Source organism: Oncorhynchus tshawytscha, linkage group LG15 (assembly GCF_018296145.1).
Source record: "Oncorhynchus tshawytscha isolate Ot180627B linkage group LG15, Otsh_v2.0, whole genome shotgun sequence".
In the NCBI taxonomy this organism is placed as follows: Eukaryota; Metazoa; Chordata; class Actinopteri; order Salmoniformes; family Salmonidae; genus Oncorhynchus; species Oncorhynchus tshawytscha.
In genome coordinates, this window is record NC_056443.1 from 25,695,248 (window position 1) to 25,714,659 (window position 19,412).

The 19,412-nt window shown below is 42.9% G+C and overlaps 1 protein-coding gene across 1 annotated transcript in view; it reads left to right on the forward strand.

The window, feature by feature from the left end:
- Positions 1 to 19,412, forward strand: part of LOC112214887 (nuclear factor 1 B-type-like) — an 87,285-nt gene that overhangs the window by 46,911 nt on the left and 20,962 nt on the right. Inside the window, 5 exon segments of the mRNA XM_042298371.1 lie at positions 5,881 to 5,934; positions 8,938 to 9,006; positions 11,154 to 11,274; positions 11,645 to 11,763; positions 19,062 to 19,193. Of these exon segments, the coding sequence (XP_042154305.1) occupies positions 5,881 to 5,934; positions 8,938 to 9,006; positions 11,154 to 11,274; positions 11,645 to 11,763; positions 19,062 to 19,193 (495 nt within the window).

Sequence of the window (19,412 nt, forward strand, 5' to 3'; positions counted from 1 at the left end):
AGTGAGTGAGTGAGTGAGAGAGAGAGAGAGAGAGAGAGAGAGAGAGAAAGTAAAAGAAGCATTCAAAATATGAAATAAGTGTTATGATCATTGTTGTGTCAAAACGGAAGGTATGAAACAAAGTCAGTACATGTCAATACCCAACAATCCCAACCTGTCACTCCTCTGTCCTCCTCAGTCAAGTCACAGCCAATATCCTAAAAACCTATGTTTAGCTTTCCTTTCTCCTCCTTCGAGGGCCCAGTTTGTTTGTTTGTTTAAACAAGTGACAGGGACGGAGAGGTGCCAAGAAATGTTGTTTTTGGAGCGAGGCTGTGTGTCCCTGGTATGTTGTGTTGTGATCAGGGCCTTGCCAAACTCTCAGGGCAGAGTCAGAGCCAGAGACCTACCTCACAGACCGAGACCACACTGTTTATTCACGGGTTACTGAAGTTTATTTTAAGACGAATGGATTGGTCTTGGATTGGTCTCCATTTGGAAGGTTTGATGCACCTTTGGATGCAGATAGGAGGTGTTTTCTGTGACGGGAAGTCTTCACCCCTCTTCTCATTTCTGTCTCAGACAGTTTATTTATTGCATGCAGACTTCAATTTACACAGCATACAATTGTACAACACAGGCACACACGCAAGAATAACTGGGTCTTGTGATGTATGCGATGCCAGGGGTTTTCCAGCTCTCAGATTATAGGGCTCCCTCATGCCTCTGAGAGGGGTTGACAGACAGAAGATGCCATATGCCTGGATTCTCTCTCAACTCTTCCAGGTGGCTCCAGTTGGACTGTAGGGAAGCAGAGAGAAGATGCTGCTTCTACTTCAGCTGGCTGGCTTCTTTAATTACCATGACCATCTGGTCTTTTGCCTGTTCTCTCATAATGGTCTGTTCCAGGTTAGACAAACCAGCTTCCCACCTTCTCTCTCTCACAAAGGTCTGTGTAATCTGCGAGAAATATGTGTCTCTAATATGGTCATACATTTGGCAGGAGGATAGGAAGCGTAGCCAGGTCTGCCTACGGCGACTTTTCTCAATAGCAGGGCTATGATCACTGAATCTGTACATAGTCAAAGCTTTCCTTAAGTTTGGCTCAGTCACAGTGGTCAGGTATTCTGTCACTGTGTACTCTCTGTTTAGGGCCAAATAGCATTCTAGTTTGCTCTGTTTTTTGTTAATTCTTCCCAATGTGTCAAGTAATTATCTTTTTGTTTTCTCATGATTTGGTTGGGTCTAATTGTGTTCTCTCTCTCTCTCTCTCTCTCTCTCTCTCATCTTCAACTCTTTCTCACCCTCCCTCTTTCTCTCATCTATCTGTCTCTCTCCTCGCCTGTCTCTCTCTTTCTCTCTCTCCTGGGAGAGTGCAATAGTTGGCAGTTGTAACTAGACTGATGGATGTGTCTGAAAGTGGCATGAGGGTGGGAAGTGCCAGGGTGGCAGGGAGGAAGAAAGTGGGAGGATCCACTTGCCATCACATTACTGTAGGGACGTTGTCCCACACAAACCATTGGCACAAAAGCCCTTGACTGTGGCATGTAACATACACTGAACAAAAATATAAACTCAACATGCAACAATTTCAAAGATTTCACTGAGTTACAGTTCATATATGGAAATCAGTCACTAGAAATAAATTCATTAGGTCCTAATCTATGGATTTCACATAACTGGTCAGGGGTGCTGCCATGGGTTGGCCTGGGAGGGCAAAGGCCTACCCACTTGGGAGCCAGGTCCACCTATTGGGGAGCCAGGGCCCAGCCAATCAAAATACGTTTTTCCCCACAAAAGGGCTTTATTAAATACAGAAATACTCCTTAGCACCCCTTCCCCCCTCAGACGATCCTGCAGGTAAAGAAGCCAAATGTGGAGGTCCTGAGCTGGCGTGGTTGTGAGGCCGGTTGGACGTATTGCCAAATTCTCTAAAACAACATTGGAGGTGACTTATGGTTGAGAAATGAACATTCAATTCTCTGGCAAAAGCTCTGGTGGACGTTCCTGCAGTCAGCATGCCAATTGCATGCTCCCTCCAAACATCTGTGGCATTGTGTTGTGTGACAAAACTGCACATTTTAGAGTCGCCTTTTATTGTCCCCAGCACAAGGTGCACCTGTGTAATGACCATGCTGTTTAATCAGCTTTTTGATATGCCGCACCTGTCAGGTGGATGGGTTAGCTTGGCAAATGCTCACTAACAAGGATGTAAACAAATTTGTGCACAAAATCTGAGAGAAATAATATTTTTTTGCGTATGGAACGTTTCTGGGAGATTTTCTTTCAGCTCACGAAACATCTAAACAACACTTTACATGTTGCGTATATATTTTTGTTCAGTATAGAAATATAATTGTATCTCATTAGAAAATATGACAAATGACAAATGTGCACACGTGATGTGCCTGTGAAGTCAATAGCACCATACAGTTTTTACTGAAATCATGTGAATTTCCATCCAGAGAGTAATTTATTTTCCCGAAAAATTATGTCTTACAAGCCAACAAACCAGACACGCTAACAAAGTATCCAACTTAGACATCGAAAAGAGAGCAAGCTATCAACAACAGACTTCCCTTGTGTCCTCTGTATCCTGTAAAGAGAGCTCAAAGTTGTGACTATTCAGGTTAAACATAAGGGTGGATTTTTTCACTTAACGTATGGTGGTGTTGTTCCCGCCCTACTTTGTCATTGTTGAGCCACGGCCAAGAACATTCCGTTTTTGCAGTGCTGTTTAATGGTCAAATTTAGAGGGGGTGGGGAGCGAATAAATCTCTCAACGTTTTTTCTTCAAATTTTTCTTCTCTCTCTCTATTCCTCTTTCTCTCTCTATCTCTCTCTCTCTCCTTTTTTTAACCTCTGAAATGGAGCTTATGAGAGAGGGAAGTCTCAGCAGCAGGAAAAGGAGTGTTGTTGCAAGGCGAGGCTATCTGAGTTCAGCCGTCTCCCGCCTCTGTTCCTCACTCCGCATTTAAGGCGTAGATCATATCACAACCCTGTGGTTCTCATTGTGCATAGCTCATACATCAAGCACAGGAGGAACACGTGGGGGTGGCTGTGGTACAGTAAAACCTTATGGAACACAAGTCATACACAGCCCAGCCATTCAATGTTGTACTGTTTACTGCGCTGTAGGAGCTAGGAACACAAGTATTTCGCTACACCCGCACTAACATCTGCTAAATATGTGTAGGCGACCAATAACATTTTATTTGATTTGTTTTGTTTCCCTGTATGGTTGGTTGAAGTGGGGGTTGGTAGAGGGAGGGAAGGAAGGAAAGGGGGAAGGGGGGTCCTCCTCTCCTTCTCTCCCATATGTTCTTTGGGTGTCAGTGACGCTGATATTGCCCGACTCTGATAGGCCGATGCTACAGTAGGTTTTATAGGGAATAGTGGTGTGTAGTGTGGAGAGGTACTGCTGTTTTGGGGAAATTTAAGTAAGCTCTTTGGAGCTACTTTTCATCTGTGGACCTATTGTTTATTGTATATGATATGGTGTAGTGCTTCCATACTCAACTGGAGGCCCGCGGTCTGGATCCGGACCCAGAACGGGGTCAATATGGACTGCGCCCCCCCCCCCCAAGAAAAAACACTTGGCCGGACTGCGATCCTGGTATCATATAAACACATAAGACATGGAAAAATGTGTTGAATAGTAGGAAATTAGCTTTGAAATGGCAATAACAACAAAAATCTGTGTCCCATGCTCAGTGTGTAGAATTACCAGAAATTAGCTTTAAAACTGCAACATTTTCTCTCTGCCAACAAGAGGGGTGTGAACAGTTTGGGGTCCCATGGGTTGCGAGGTGGAGGTTTGTTACTGCACCAATAAATGACAATATCCATCCGGACCTTTGCCACCTAGGAAATTTGAGTTACCGGACCTTCTCAAATAGTACTCGAGTACCCCTGGACTCATGTTTATGTTAAAAGCCAGGTGCTTGTGAGCATCGTTTGAATATCTGTTAGTGTTGCGTGACGGTTGCGAGACGATACTCAAATGGCCTCTGGTGGTTGGGGGTGACTAACGAGCGCGGCAACGGCTGAGGAACGCCAGCTTATCCTCCTCCCAAAGGTGCTGTAAGGTAACAACATCAATCAGAGGAACCACGTGGTTAGGCTAGGGTAGGCGCTACCTTATGGGGAGAATTCCTGACATGTTTCAGAGCTTATCCCCCACCCGTTGCGTGTGCTATGTGCATGCTTCTCCCAGGGCCAGGCAGGGCAGGACGAGGCAGAGACACACCATGTTCTCCCTAACCCAAGCCCTGTAAAAAGCCAGCCAGAATCAACCAGTCTTTGTGTGCAGGTCAGGATAACACTTTACCTCATATTTTTAACCTTGTCTTATGGCCTCTTTCCACCTTTTTACTCTATTATATATAATACCAGTCAAAAGTTTAAACACACCTACTCACTCAAGGGTTTTTCTTTATTTTTACTATTTTATACGTTGTAGAATAATAGTGAAGACATCAAAACTATGATATAACACATATGGAATCATGTAGTAACCAAAATATTTTTAAGATTTTAGATTCTTCCAAGTAGTCACCCTTTGCCTTGATGACAGCTTTGCACACTCTTGGCATTCTCTCAACCAACTTCATGAGGTAGTCACCTGGAATGCATTTCAAATAACAGGTGTGCCTTGTTAAAAGTTAATTTGTGGAATTTATTTACTTAATACGTTTGAGCCAATCAGTTGTGTTGTGACAAGGTAGGGTGGTAATACAGAAGATAGCCCTATTTGGAAAAAGACCAAGTCCATATTATGGCAAGAACAGCTCAAATAAGCAAAGATAAATGACAGTCCATCATTACTTTAAGACATGAAGGTCAGTCAAAGAGGAACATTTCAAGAACTTGGAAAGTTTCTTCAAGTGCAGTCGCAAAAACCATCAAGCGCTATGATGAAACTGGCTCTCATGAGGACCGCCACAGGAAAGAAATACCCAGAGTTACCTCTGCTGCAGAGGATAAGTTCATTAGAGTTACCTGCCTCAGAAATTGCAGCCCAAAGAAATGCTTCACAGAATTAATGTAACAGACACATCTCAACATCAACTGTTCAGAGGAGACTGCGTGAATCAGGCCTTCATGGTCGAATTGCTGCAAAGAAACCACTACTAAAGGACACCAATAATAAGAAGAGATTTGCTTGGGCAAAGAAACACGAGCAATGGACATTAGACCGGTGGAAATCTGTCCTCTGTTCTAATGAGTCCAAATTTTAGATTTCTGGTTCCAACTGCCGTGTCTTTGTGAGATGCAGATTAGGTGAACGGATGATCTCCGCATGTGTGGTTCCCACCATGAAGCATGGAGGAGGAGGTGTGATGGTGTGGGGGTGCTTTGCTTGTTACACTGTCTGTGATTTATTTAGAATTCTAGGCACACTTAACCAGCATGTCTGCAGCGATACGCCATGCCATCTGGTTTGCTCTTAGTGGGACTATCAAAAACCCTTGAATGAGTAGGTGTCCAAACTTTTGACTGGTACTGTATATCAGCGCACATCTGGCTTGGTCTGTCAGGACTGACACGTCCGCAGAAATATGAAAATAAAATCTCAGACACAAACTAAGGAAGCTGCAGAGTATTCGTTATTTAATCACCATACTCTGTGTAGACACCAGTTGATATTGTGTCTAGTTTGAGATGAAATCAGATCTTTAACAGCACCTTGCTTGTTTGTTTTTGGCCACCTGTGACATTCAGGGTACTTTGGACATGTCCTCCTATTGCTTTGGCAACACTGGGTGGTTTACATGAATTCCAATCAAGCTCATTTGAATTACTTCAATTCATAGAAGAGTGCTGAACTTTAATGACCTTTTCTGGTATTTCATGATCTCAGGTTCACAATTGAAGTATGGTTTTATATCTGTGTTACAGACGCACAGCAGTCAGGAAGTCCCAGTAACAATGAGCCAGGCAACAACCCTCCAGGTATGTACCTGAAATTGACTGTCACTGTCCTCCAACCTCTGTGCTGTCAATCATAGCTCTATAGTTCCCAGTCCCCTCTCTGTACTGTATATAGTATATCCTCACCTGGTAGAATGATTACTGTGGTATCTGTTTATAGCAGTGCTCTTTTTGTGTCAGGTCCATAGCAGAAATATGTATCTTTGTATATAATCTATGCTCTCACCTGGAACATTTCGTTGTAAAATAGTTTGGCAGATATGCAGATTACACCCATCTGAATGTACGTATGGTATCTCATAATGATGGTGCATAATGTCAGCTACTTACAATACTAACTGCATCTAAGAGACAAAAAAAGATTGTGAAACATGGAGGCTAGACCACTTTATGTGCTCCTCTGTAGTACACTAATGGAAGTCTGAGGCCATAGTTGTCTTCCTTGCCAAGAAGGGTTGGATAGCTGAGCTAAATTGGCTGGCCAGTCTGCTAGCTAGCCAAACAAAATGGCTGCCGCTCCAAATAATCTCCGGCAGCCTGTTGCTGCTCTCCTGGACTGACCTGGACTATGTCATCACGGGCCAGGAATGAAAATAGAGAGAGAACGTAATTAGGTCCATTCCTAAAGAGCAGGTTTTGCCTGCCCTGGGTGTGCGTTTCGCTGCCAAGTCAAACAACGTTGAGCAAACGTTGAGCCAATGACTCAGACCCTGGGAGGGCCTCCCTAGATGCTTCCTCTACAGTGGCACAGTTCCCTTCCCTTCTCTGGGACACCCGCTGGCTTGTGTTGAGACATTAGGAGGAAGAAAGTGCATGTAGCTGCCAATCGAAATCTAGACTCACGCCTTCCCCCTTTGTAGTTGGCACACCCAATGGTCCTCCTCAGAACATCAAAGGATGAAATGTCAAAGTAATTCTGGGAGTCAGTGACATGTCTGTCTGGATAGCCTGGTCCCAGATCTACTTTGTGCTGTAGTGCCGACTCACTATGGTCATTGGCGTGACAAATGCAGTTGAAGTCGGAAGTTTATATACACCTTAGCCAAATACATTTAAACTCACTTTCCCAATTCCTGACATTTAATCCTAGTAAAAATTCCCTGTCTTAGGTCAGTTAGCATCACCACTTTATTTTAAGAATGTGAAATGTCAGAATAATAGTAGAGAGAATGATTTATTTCAGCTTTTATTTATTTATTCACATTCCCAGTGGGTCAGAAGTTTACATACACTCAATTAGAATTTGGTAGCATTGTCTTCAAATTGTTTAATTTGGGTCAAACGTTTCAGGTAGCCTTCCACAAGCTTGGCCCATTCCTCCTGACAGAGCTGGTGTAACTGAGTCAGGTTTGTAGGCCTCCTTGCTCGCACACATTTTTTCAGTTTTGCCCACAAATGTTCTATAGGATTGAGGTCAGGGCTTTGTGATGGCCACTCCAATACTTAACTTTGTTGTCCTTCAGCCATTTTGCCACAACTTCGGAAGTATGCTTGGGGTCATTGTCGATTTGGAAGACCCATTTGCAACTAAGCTTTAACTTCCTGACTGATGTCGTGAGGTGTTGCTTCAATATATCCACATCATTTTCTATCCTCATGATGCCCTCTATTTGTGAAGTTCATCAGCTCCTCCTGCAGCAAAGCACCCCCACAACATGATGCTGCCACCCCTGTGCCTCCCGGTTGGGATGGTCACTATGGCCAAACAGTTCTATTTTTGTTTCATCAGACCAGAGGACATTTCTCCAAAAAGTACGATCTTTGTCCCCATGTGCAATTGCAAACTGTAGTCTGGCTTTTTTATGGCGGTTTTGGAGCAGTGGTTTCTTCCTTGCTGAGCGGCCTTTCAGGTTATGTCGATATAGGACTTGTTTTACTGTGGATATAGATACTTTTGTACCGGTTTCCTCCAGATCTTCACAAGGTTGTTCTGGGATTGATTTGCACTTTTCGCACCAAAGTATGTTAAGACAGAACGCGTCTCCTTCCTGAGCGGTATGACTGCTGCGTGATCCCAAGTTGTATATACTTGCGTACCATTGTTTGTACAGATGAACATGGTACCTTCAGTCATTTGGATATTGCTCCCAAGGATGAACCAGACTTGTGGAGGTCTACCATTTTTTTCCCCCCATGATGTCAAGCAAAGAGGCACTGAGTTTGATGGTAGGCTTTGAAATACATCCACAGGTACACCTCCAATTGACTCGAATTATGTCAATTAGCCTATCAGAATCTTCTAAAGCCATGACATCATTTTCTGGAATTGTCCAAGCTGTTTAATGGCACAGTCAACTTAGTGTGTAAACTTTTGACACAGTGAATAATAAGTTAAATAATCTGTCTGCAAACAATTGTTGGAAAAATGACTTGTGTCATGCACAAAGTAGATGTCCTAACCGACTTGCCAAAACTATACTTTGTTAACAAGAAATTTGTGGGGTGGATGAAAAATGAGTTTTAATGACTCCAACTTAAGTGTATGTAAACTTCAACTGTATATAAACAGCACAAACTGATCTGGGACCAGGCTTGACCGATTGGTTCTGGGATTTTTTTCTTACATTCTGGCCCCCATACATATTGCACTTCAAAGCCTCCATGTTTCAGTATTTTCAGTATTGACAGTATTCAGTCTGGAGCTGTGTTAATATAATAAATATTATATACAGCATTTAGCTTTTTATCTGTGCGTACATTTTACTTATGGGTGGCCCCTGGGAATCAAACCTACAATCCTGGTGATGCAAACGCCATGCTCTACCAACTGAGCTACAGAGAACCACCAGGTGGTGGGTCGATGAAGGATGCTCTGTTTTATTACAGAGATATTTTGGTCGAGAATTTTTGCTCGTCCCGTGTGCAGTAAGCAGGGAATCAAGTAATGATTTATTACTTTATCACCAGCTTAAATCCTTATGAATGTAACTTGCTGTAAGTTCCTAGAACACAAAGCATATGGTTTAATGTTTTGATTGATATATTGTATTGATATATTGTCTATCTTTGTTTTTGTTTCTGCAGTTTACTTGGAAGACAGCTTCATCAAATCAGGAGTCTTCAGTGTTTCGGAGCTGGTGCGGGTGTCCAGAAGTAAGTACAGTACATTCATATATCATTTTACTCATTGTCGATTCAAAAAGAGTGATCTTTACGGCACAAACACGGGAAAAACAGTCGAGCAAGCATTAGAACACAGTATGTGTGTGTCTACAGTAGACAGGTGTGTGCGCGGGAGTGTGTGTTTGTAGACTGCCCTTCTCAAAGATGATGACAGATGTTCTTTCAAATATCTCTCTCCACAGTTAGCTGAGGACAATGGTTCCCTCAGGCAGGATTTACCTGTACTGCTCAAGTGCTGTTGTGTCCTACACAGTGGTGGAAAATGTAGCCAATTAGTCATACTTGAGTCCTTTTCTATTAAGGTATCTTTAATTTTACTCAAGTAAAAGTAAAAGTCACCCAGTAAAATTCTACTTGAGTAAAAGTAAAAAAAAATTTTGGTTGAAAATATACTTAAGTATCAAAAGTAAATGTAATTACTACATTATACTTAAGTTTCAAAAGTAAAAGTACATGTATAAATAATTTCAAATTCCTTATATGAAGCAAACCAGATTTTCTTGTTTTGAAAATGTATGGATAACCAGGGGCACACTCCAATATTCAGACATAATTTGCAAATGAAGCATGTGTGTTTAGTGAGTCCGCCAGATCAGAGGCAGTAGGGATGACCAGGGATGTTCTCTTGATAAGTGCCTGAATTGGAGCATTTCCTGTCCTGCTAAGCAAGTAATGAGTACTTTTCGGTGTCAAGGAAAATGTATGGAGTACTAAGTACAATATTTTCTTAAGGAATGTAGTGAAGAAAAAGTAAAAGTAATCAAAAATATAAATAGTCAAGTAAAGTGTACAGTAGATACCCCCCCAAAACTACTTAAGTAGTACTTTAAAATATTTTTATTTAAGTACTTTACACCACTGGTCCTACAACATACGGATGTTGTGTCCTGTATTCTAACATATTTGATCTGTTGTTTTTCGGATTACGGTGCAGGCCTTTAAACCAATTAAAAATCAGTGAGTGCTGCGGTTCTGCAGTTCTTAAATGCAAATTCAAATGAATGAAAGAAAAAAACAGTAACAGGTGTTCTAGCGTCATTGTTATTATGTGCTGGGCATTGTTAAGATTCAGAAGTCAGGGGTCATATTTGCTTCAACATAGTTAAATTACTTGATGTCAGAGTGAGTGGCATGACACACAGTACGTTGAGAGAGAGAGAGAGAAGAGAGAGAGAGAGTCTCGTTGGTAGGGAATTAAATCACAAAGGCCCATGGGAGAGAGGAACGTGCCACAGCTTGGTTAGGGGTAGTCAATGCCAGGGCTGCTGCAGGTTGCCAGTTCCAAGACTGCAATGCTGGGGTTGCCAGTTCTGAGGCTGCAATGCTGGGGTTGCCAGTTCTGAGGCTGCAATGCTGGGGTTGCCAGTTCCAAGACTGCAATGCTGGGGTTGCCAGTTCTGAGGCTGCAATGCTGGGGTTGCCAGTTCCAAGACTGCAATGCTGGGGTTGCCAGTTCTGAGGCTGCAATGCTGGGGTTGCCAGTTCTGAGGCTGCAATGCTGGGGTTGCCAGTTCTGAGGCTACAATGCTGGGGTTGCCAGTTCTGAGGCTGTGGTGAACCTCAGACCACAACAGAGGCCACCACACACTCCAGACTCCCGTCGAGTCCAGACCATCCTAGCAACCCACACACTCACAGGGCTCCCTTCGCAAGTGTCAGTTTCAAGAGAGGAAGGAGTGTTTACAGAGTGCCCTGGTAAACAATCAGCTGTCCTCCCAGAAACAATATCCCTCCCCCACGGCCATCAACCACAGGGAGAAAAAAAAGTCTAATTTCACACAGTGATGGTGGGCTGTGGTACTCAAAGCATATCACACATACAACCACCATGAAAGTGAACTTCAGTGCACTTATTGATATGTGCTCGACCAATTACAATACGTAGGAACTAATCAGATGCCTGGTGGGTGTGGCTTAGTTCACGAGTTTGCAGTGTGCTGGTGGAATGCAAAAGTTAAATGATGTTCAATCTTTCTATTAAAAAAAAGAAGAAGTATTGAACCTTTATTTAACATGTGAGTGGGGATCATGTACAGCTTCAGCAGCCAACCAATCAGCATGCTAGTGACCAGGAAGTGTCCAACCTGTACCTCTCTGTTCCTCTCCTTCCTCTCTAGCGCCCATCACCCAGGGGGCAGGGGTGAACTTCTCCATGGCCGACATGCCTAGTCAGCCGTACTACCATGACCTGAACTCCAGTGTGGGCCTCCATCGCTCCCTCTCCTCCCCGCCTGGCAGGTCAGTCTACTGCAGGACTCTACCCTGCCCCCTCTCTCTTTCTCATGCATCACATGGGTACCTCTTGTCACACATTGACCGCTGAACTTTGAACGAGATGCAGGGGGGAATGGGGGGAATGTAAAACTGATTTCAGTTTAGTGTCTCGGGGGATAAATGTATAGTCTTACTCTGTCATTTATATTATAGCGTTGCATCCATATTTGGCTGTTTGTTCTAGTTCAATTCTGTTTACACTCACGCATCTGGATAATACATCATCAGTCAACTTACGATACAGGTACTTTTGTTTTACAACATCACTGGCTGTGATAATGGATCACAGAAAATATACATATGTTGTGACTCATAATTTCGCCTCCTCCTTCAGTAAACGGCCCAAGACCCTCAACATAGAGGAGAGTATGGAGACCAGTCCCACTGGCCCTGACTTCTATTCCTCACCTAGCTCCCCAGCTAGTGGCAGCAGGACCTGGCACGAGAGAGAAGGTGAGAGGGGAGGTGTGTGTATGTGTGTGTGACACTGTAGGAGGTTTACAGAAGCTGCACGGGGAATGTTTTCAATAGCAAGGTTCTAGATTCCTAAATCGGAAAAATGGAATGTTCTCAAAACAGAACACTTCAAGATAATTGACTAATCTAGGTTGGGGGAACATGATCCCTAATCTACCAAAACTTCTGCATTGTAGGAATTTATAATCAGACATTATTACTGCAGCTAAGCAAATATCATTCCCTCAGAAATACAATACAATGAAATACAATACAATTCAATACAATACAGATTACACATTATTCAATATCTGTCCTGACTCTTTGTGGAGCAGAAGCAGCCCCACCATAATCTGTGGTGGGTCATGTAGGCTACACACAACACAGTCTCAGTGTCACTCTTCGACTGTCAAGATGTTCCCAATGTTATCATTGCCCCTGGACTCCACAGCGAGCGGTTACAGTATGTGTATGAAATGATATGGCACCTTGTTCCCTCGATGTGAGCCCATTCAACTTGGCTGTTGATGTAATGACACGTGATAACATGCTAGCCTCAGGTCAGACCGTAAACACCAAACCTTATGATTACATTGTCATAAAAGGCTACATGCTAAATATATGCAAATACTCTGTCGTAAACCAAGATAAATAGGGATGGATTGTTTTTTCCCCCGCTGTGATTTACAGTAAAACATTCAATGAGCTAAACTTAAAGGGGCAATCAGCAGTTGCTACATCCATTTTTATGTTTAAATTCACATGATATATACCCATTAATTCTCAAAGGATATAACTTATATAGTAGGTACCTCCTTAGCTTAATTCAACTGTCGTACCCCTTCAGAACCCAAAATATAAACTTGTTTTACTCATTTTAACTGCACATTTTAGATTGGCGTATTATTGTCCCCAGCACAAGGTGCATCTCTGTAATGATTATTCTGTTTAATCAGCTTCTTGATATACCAAACCTGCACGTGGATGGATTATCTTGGCAAAGGAGAAATGCTCACTAACAGGGATGTAAACAAATTTGGGCAGAAAATTTGAGAGAAATAAGCTGTTTGTTCAATGGAACATTTCTGGGTTCTTTTATTTTAGCTCATGAAACATGGGACCAACACTTTCCATGTTGCGTTTATATTTTGGCAGTATAGTTCTTTTCCGAATGCTTTGAAAAAACATGCTTGTGAGTAATGGTATCCTTGACAGGAAATCAAGCTCTATTTAATGAGTGAACTCATAAGAACACCCCCCTGTTGATACTGTAAACTGGTTTGGAGGGTTGTTGAGTTCTCTGATAGTTTGGTCGCTTCCTTATTGCTTCCTGTTTTCTCACTAAGAGTTGCAGTGTTGAAGCGAAATGAGTGGGATTTTCGGTGTGGTAGCGATTCTATTGTGGAATGCAGTTGTTGCACCAATGAAAGTGAGCATTATAGTCCTGGATGGCGCAGCGGTCAAAGACATTACACCGCAGCGCTGAGGAGCCACTACAGCTTGAGGTTCGATCCCAGGCTGTGTCACAATCGGCCGTGGCCGGGAGCCCATAGGACGTTGCGCAATTGGCCCTGCACCATCCGGGGTAGGTGAGGGTTTGGCCGGTGGACTCATCGTGCTCTAGCGACTCCTTGTGACATGGCCGGGCACCTGCAAGCTGATTCCGGTCGTCAGTCGAACAGTGTTTCCTCCGACACATTGGTGTGGCTGACATCCGGGTTAAGTGAGAAGTGTGTTTCGGAGGACGCATGACTCGAACTTCGCCTCTCCCGAGTCCATTGAGGAGTTGCAGAGATGAGCCAAGGGACCTAATTCAGGGAGAAAATGGGATTTAAATAATATGCTTGTGGCCAGACTACCCTGAACACACCTGTTAAGGGTTTGGCCTGGTTAGTACTGGGATGGGAGCCCGCCTGGGAATACCAGGTGCCGGAAGCTCAACATTTTAAAAAAAAAGTGAGAATGAGAAAATGCTAGTGGGAGTTGTAGCAATTGTAGCTGTGAGCAGACTTTATTTATAAACTTGTTGTGTTGTTAGGCTGCGAGAGTGAAGGGGTTACGCTAGGGTGAACAGGTGTATGTGTGCATATCCCGGAACATGTTTGTGTGTCAGAGGGAGAAAGAGAGAGAGAGAGAGAGAGAGAGAGAACGATGGGCAGGCAGGTGCGGCGGTCTCCCGTTTGAAACCGACTCGGATAAGAAGCTAGGTCTCAGAGGAGCTGTCTGACTCAACAGGTGGCAAGCCCAGTTGGCGGGCCGTCCCACGCCTAGCCTTGATAACGCCACTATAGTGACAGGCAGCAAGCAGGAGAGAGAGGGAGGGAGAAAGAGAGAGAGAGAGAGAGAGAGAGAGAGAAAAAAGGTGTGTGTGTGATCCTCCAGGGAGGGGTGTACAGTATGTCTCATTACCTGGTCTCGTGGTGCAGGGCAGAGCCCATAGCGTTTTTAATTAAGCACTCACTGTCCTGTATTTCCGGATTGTTCTCCCCCAACACACACACAGACACACTACCCTTAAGCCCTAGGGTTGGAAGGGAGAGGGACGCCTCTCGTCTCACTACACTACGACAGATAAACGCGTAGAGTACAGAAGGTTCCAACATCCAACAGAGTTGTTTTTCCCCCCTCGCTTCTTTAAACGATCTTTCTATGGGATTTGATCTAGTTCTTTCCCTTCCTTCTCATGCTGTTTTCCCAGCTAACACATAACGTTCTGAGAAACATATGTTTCTTAGATCTTGGTGAGAGCGTGGTTGTCCTATGGTTATTTTGCATACAACCTTCCCGCAACTTTCTGGGAACAGTGCAGGATACCCAGCTAGCACATAACGTTCTGAGAACCATACGTTTCACAGGGATGCTGGCCCGGGGCTTCCCACAGTTGTGTCAAGTTGGCTGGATGTCCTTTGGGTGGTGGACCATTCTTGGTACACACAGGAAACTGTTGAGTGTGGAATACCCCAGCATCGTTGCAGTTCTTGAAACAAACTAGTGTGCCTGGCACCTACTACCATACCCCGTTCAAAGGCACTTAAATATTTTGTCTTGCATCCTCTGTATGACACACGGGGCGGCAGCGTAGCCTAGTGGTTAGAGCGTTGGACTAGTAACCGGAAGGTTGCAAGTTCAAACCCCGAGCTGACAAGGTACAAATCTGTCGTTCTGCCCCTGAACAGGCAGTTAACCCACTGTTCCTAGGCTGTCATTGAAAATAAGAATTTGTTCTTAACTGACTTGCCTAGTTAAATAAAGGTAAAATTAAAAAAAATATATATATATATACAATCCATTGCTCAATTGTCTAAAGGCTTAAAAATCCTTATTTAATGCAATTGCTGTATCAGATTTTTTTAAAAACTTTATGTAAAAAGCATAATCTGAGAACGGCGCTCAGAGCCCAATCCAGCCAGAGAAATATCTGCCATTTTGGAGTCAACAGAAGTTAGAAATAACACCATAAATATTCACTTACCTTTGATGATCTTCATCAGAAGGCACTCCCAGGAATCCCAGTTCGACAATAAATGACTGATTTGTTCCATAAAGTTCCATAAAGTCTATCATTTATGTCCAAATAGCCACTTGTTGTTAGCGTGTTCAGCCCAGTAATCCATCTTCATGAGGCGCAGGCACTTCGTCCAGACAAAAACTCAAAAAGTTCAGTTACAGCCCTTTAGAAACATGTCAAACGATGTATGGAATCAATCTTTAGGCTGTTTTTAACCTGTAGTGACACCCCATCCCGTGAACGGACCGTTGTCATCATCTGACACTAATTAGCATAACGCAACGGACATAAATCTTCCTAGAAAATCTTCATATTCATGAAAATCACAAGGGAAATATATTGGAACACAGCTTAGCCTTTTGTTAATCACCCTGTCATCTCAGATTTTCAAAATATGCTTTACAGCCAACGCTAGACAAGCATTTGTGTAAGTTTATCATAGCCTAGCATAGCATTATGCCTTGCTAGCAGCAGGCAATCTTGTCACGGAAATCAGAAAAGCAATCAAATGAAATCATTAACCTTTGATAAACTTTGGATGTTTTCACTCACGAGACTCCCAGGTAGACAGCCAAAGTACATTTTTTCTCAAAATATTATGATTGTAGGCGAAATAGCTCCATTTGTTCTTCACGTTTGGCTAAGAAATCGCCCGGAAATTGCGGTCACCACAACGGCGAAAAATATTCCAAATTAGCTCCATAATATTGACAGAAACATGGCAAACGTTGTTTAGAATCCATCCTCAAGGTGTTTTTCTAATATCTATTCGATAATATATCCGTTGGGACAATTCGTTTTTCACTAGGACCGATTGGAGTAATGGCTACCTCTGTATTTTACGCGAGAATCTCTCTCGGAGCCACCATGTGACCACTTATAAAATGTGGCCGCCTACGGCTATTCTTCAACAGAAATGCGTAAAACTACGTCACAATGCTGTAGACACCTTGGGGAATACGTAGAAAGCGTAAGCTCGTTGATGGTACATTCAGAGCTGAATAGGGAGTCATTGGAACGCAGCGCTTTCAAAACCTGGGGCACTTCCGGATTGGATTTTTCTCAGGCTTTCGCCTGCAACATCAGTTCTGTTATACTCACAGACAATATCTTTACAGTTTGGAAACGTTAAAGTGTTTACTATCCAAAGCTGTCAATTATATGCATATTCTAGCATCTTTTCTTGACAAAATATCCCGTTTAAAACGGGAACATTTTTTTTCCAAAAATGAAAATACTGCCCCCTAACACCAAGAGGTTGCAGAAAACATCAATAATGTCTGAAGAAAAGCACTGGAACGAGAGCTAACTCTGTCGGGAGCGCTCGTCACGAGCCTGAGACACTCTGTCAGACCACTGACTCAAACAGATCTCATGAGCCCCTCCTTAATAGTAGAATCCTCATTCAAGTTTCTACGGTTGACATCTATCTTCACTGATGGTGGATTTAACAGGTGAAATCAATAAGGGATTAAAGAAATCAAATCAAAAATAAAGAAATCAATCTACTGTATGTCATGGAAAGAGCTGGTGTTCCTAATGTTTTGTACACACACTGTATGTATCTCTGATGGGAATTTCGGTACTTCAGTAAAACGTTTTCTGCAGGTTTCCTGATGGTTCTATTTAAATTAATGTTCTCAGAATGTTCAGAAAATTTCCATTAAAAAAAAAGTAATTTTCAAAGAACGTTCGAAGAATGTTCTCTCTATCCTCTAGCTTGTTAAGTGTGTTCGGGTGTGTTGGCCACCCGCACTAATTGGCCACACCAGATCTTAGTGAGTGCTTGTTTGAATAGACTAAAATTAGCAGCTTTGTATGAGTTAATAAAACATGGCATGCGGCCTCAATTCTGGTGGTGCAGTGGACTAATTCCATTGATAGAGAACAGAAGATCATAGGTTCGAATCATGATTCATGCCTAAGCAAATTAATTTCCAAGTGTCCTATCTGCGCTTGGAGTTCAAAACAGTTAACCTAAACTAAGCTAGCAGTGTGATTAAAAGTCTTATTGAAACATGTTCTCAGGACATTATTTAATAACTTATAATAATAATAGTTAATAACCTATAACTTCCGTTCCCAGAACATTAGTAAAATCTCCTAGGAAAACTTTAGGGAACCATAGTAAAACGTTCTCAGAACCTCCCTGCAACCTAAAAATGTACATTCCCAGAACAGGCTACGTTTCAGTTTTACCGGTCCGAAAACGTATGGCTTTGTTCCCAGAACCAATGGGAAACCAAAAACGTACGTTCTCGCAACTTCCAAGAAACCAAATGTGCTAGCTGGTTTTTGTTTATACCTTACAGTATCGGGTTAACGCATGCTGCTATGTTACGGCTAGGGAGAAGAGGAGAGGGCAGAAAATTCACGAGAGAACGATTACTCTGTAAAGAGGGAATCAAAAAAGAAGTGGATTGATATTAAACCCATATGAGGCCGTTCAAAGTGCCAATTAGTCATTTCTTTTCCATGGCTAGCCCGACGAAACCCTTTTACACTGCAAGGAATAGGTGTAATTCCGTCATGCTTTTTGTCCTCTAAAGTAAACTCTCTGAAATGGCTTTTACTGTACAGTTGTGGAATTATGTACGCCTAGCCATTCCCTTTACATTTTGATGACAAACAGCTGTTAGCACTGATGAAGATATCAGTTCTTCATATCGAATGCTCCGACTAAATCTGCAGTCTTTAGTTAATTCTGTCTCCTCACACTAACCCGGTGGTGTATTTAACAGCTAGATACACATAGATTCATAGCCCTTTTGTCGGTCTGGGACACCCTGGCATGAGCACGCCCTCTCTAATTTGTAGGAGTGGAACACGAGATAACACTAACAGATTGAAATCATTTTGACATGTAAAAATGTGTTGTTCTCGGTGGATTCTATGATTTTATAATGGTCAGTTCCCACCAGACCAGAGCGATTAAAAAAAAAAAAATTCCTCTCTTGCTCATTTTGAGTAGTTGCAACACAGTAACTGTTTACTACACACAATTCTGTTGATGTTGTTCTGAATCATAGGACTTTCTCCATAAATGTCCATCGAGTAATTATGTCAATTTAGGAAAGGTCAAGAAGATATTTTTGAGAATGTTACACCACATAAGAACAAGTCAAAACCATAGTAAAATAGCCTAAAAGGATTTTGACTTGTTTAAGAAAAGAAAAAAAGACAAATGCATCCATCTTGTCTGAGGAATAGCTCATGTTGATTAAAAAAAGCTATTAGGACTTAAGCTGCTTCCTTTACACATTTCAGAGTGGGGAAATTCCCTGGATTTCTGAGGCCTTTGTCCCTCTCCTGGTTTGGGATGAGTCACCTTCCCCTCCTCAGATGGATTCATCCCTGTTGTGGGAACAGAGAGGGACTAGAGCCCATGTGGGGAGGGAGGGAGGGAGGGAGGGAGGGAGGGAGGGAGGGAGGGAGGGAGGGAGGGAGAGAATCTATGCAGGTAATTAGAGAGTAGGAGACACATGGTCTGAGGTCTGAGACGTGGGAATATAAAGGTCTTGTGACAGGCCCTGGGAGGGACAATAAGCCCTGCTGGGAAAACCGCTACTGTCACAGAACATTAGGTCTTAGAGTCCACTCTGTTCCATGTTCAGTTCTGTTGTCATACCTTGCATAAGGACATTGGGAAACATGTCAAAAGAGTAGAATTACAGTGATGGCAAGCATATACAGTCGCTGCCATCACATGCACAAAATCAGAGTATGTTTGAAAGACGTCACAGGAGGTAACCCCCCTGACCAGATGTGCATGTGTCTTCTCCTTCAGACCTGTCGTCTCCCACCATGAAGAAGCCCGAGAAGCCTCTCTTCAGCCCCACCTCCCCGCAGGATTCCTCACCCAGACTGAGCACTTTCCCCCAGCACCACCACCCCGGACTCACAGGCATCGGACACAGTGGTGAGTAGGCTAAGGACCTGTACTAAGTCTAGACATGCTCACTCAGTGACCTACAGTGACCTCTACAAGAAAGTGATTGTACTGAATTTGTTTTTTGTGATGCATCCACCTCACCCCGCCCCCAAAACTAATTTGAATTAGTTGGGATTGTAATGTGTAAAGTTTTAATTTTCCATGAGTGTATTGTTTAATAGTTTGTTTCTCTCTCCCTCTCTCCCT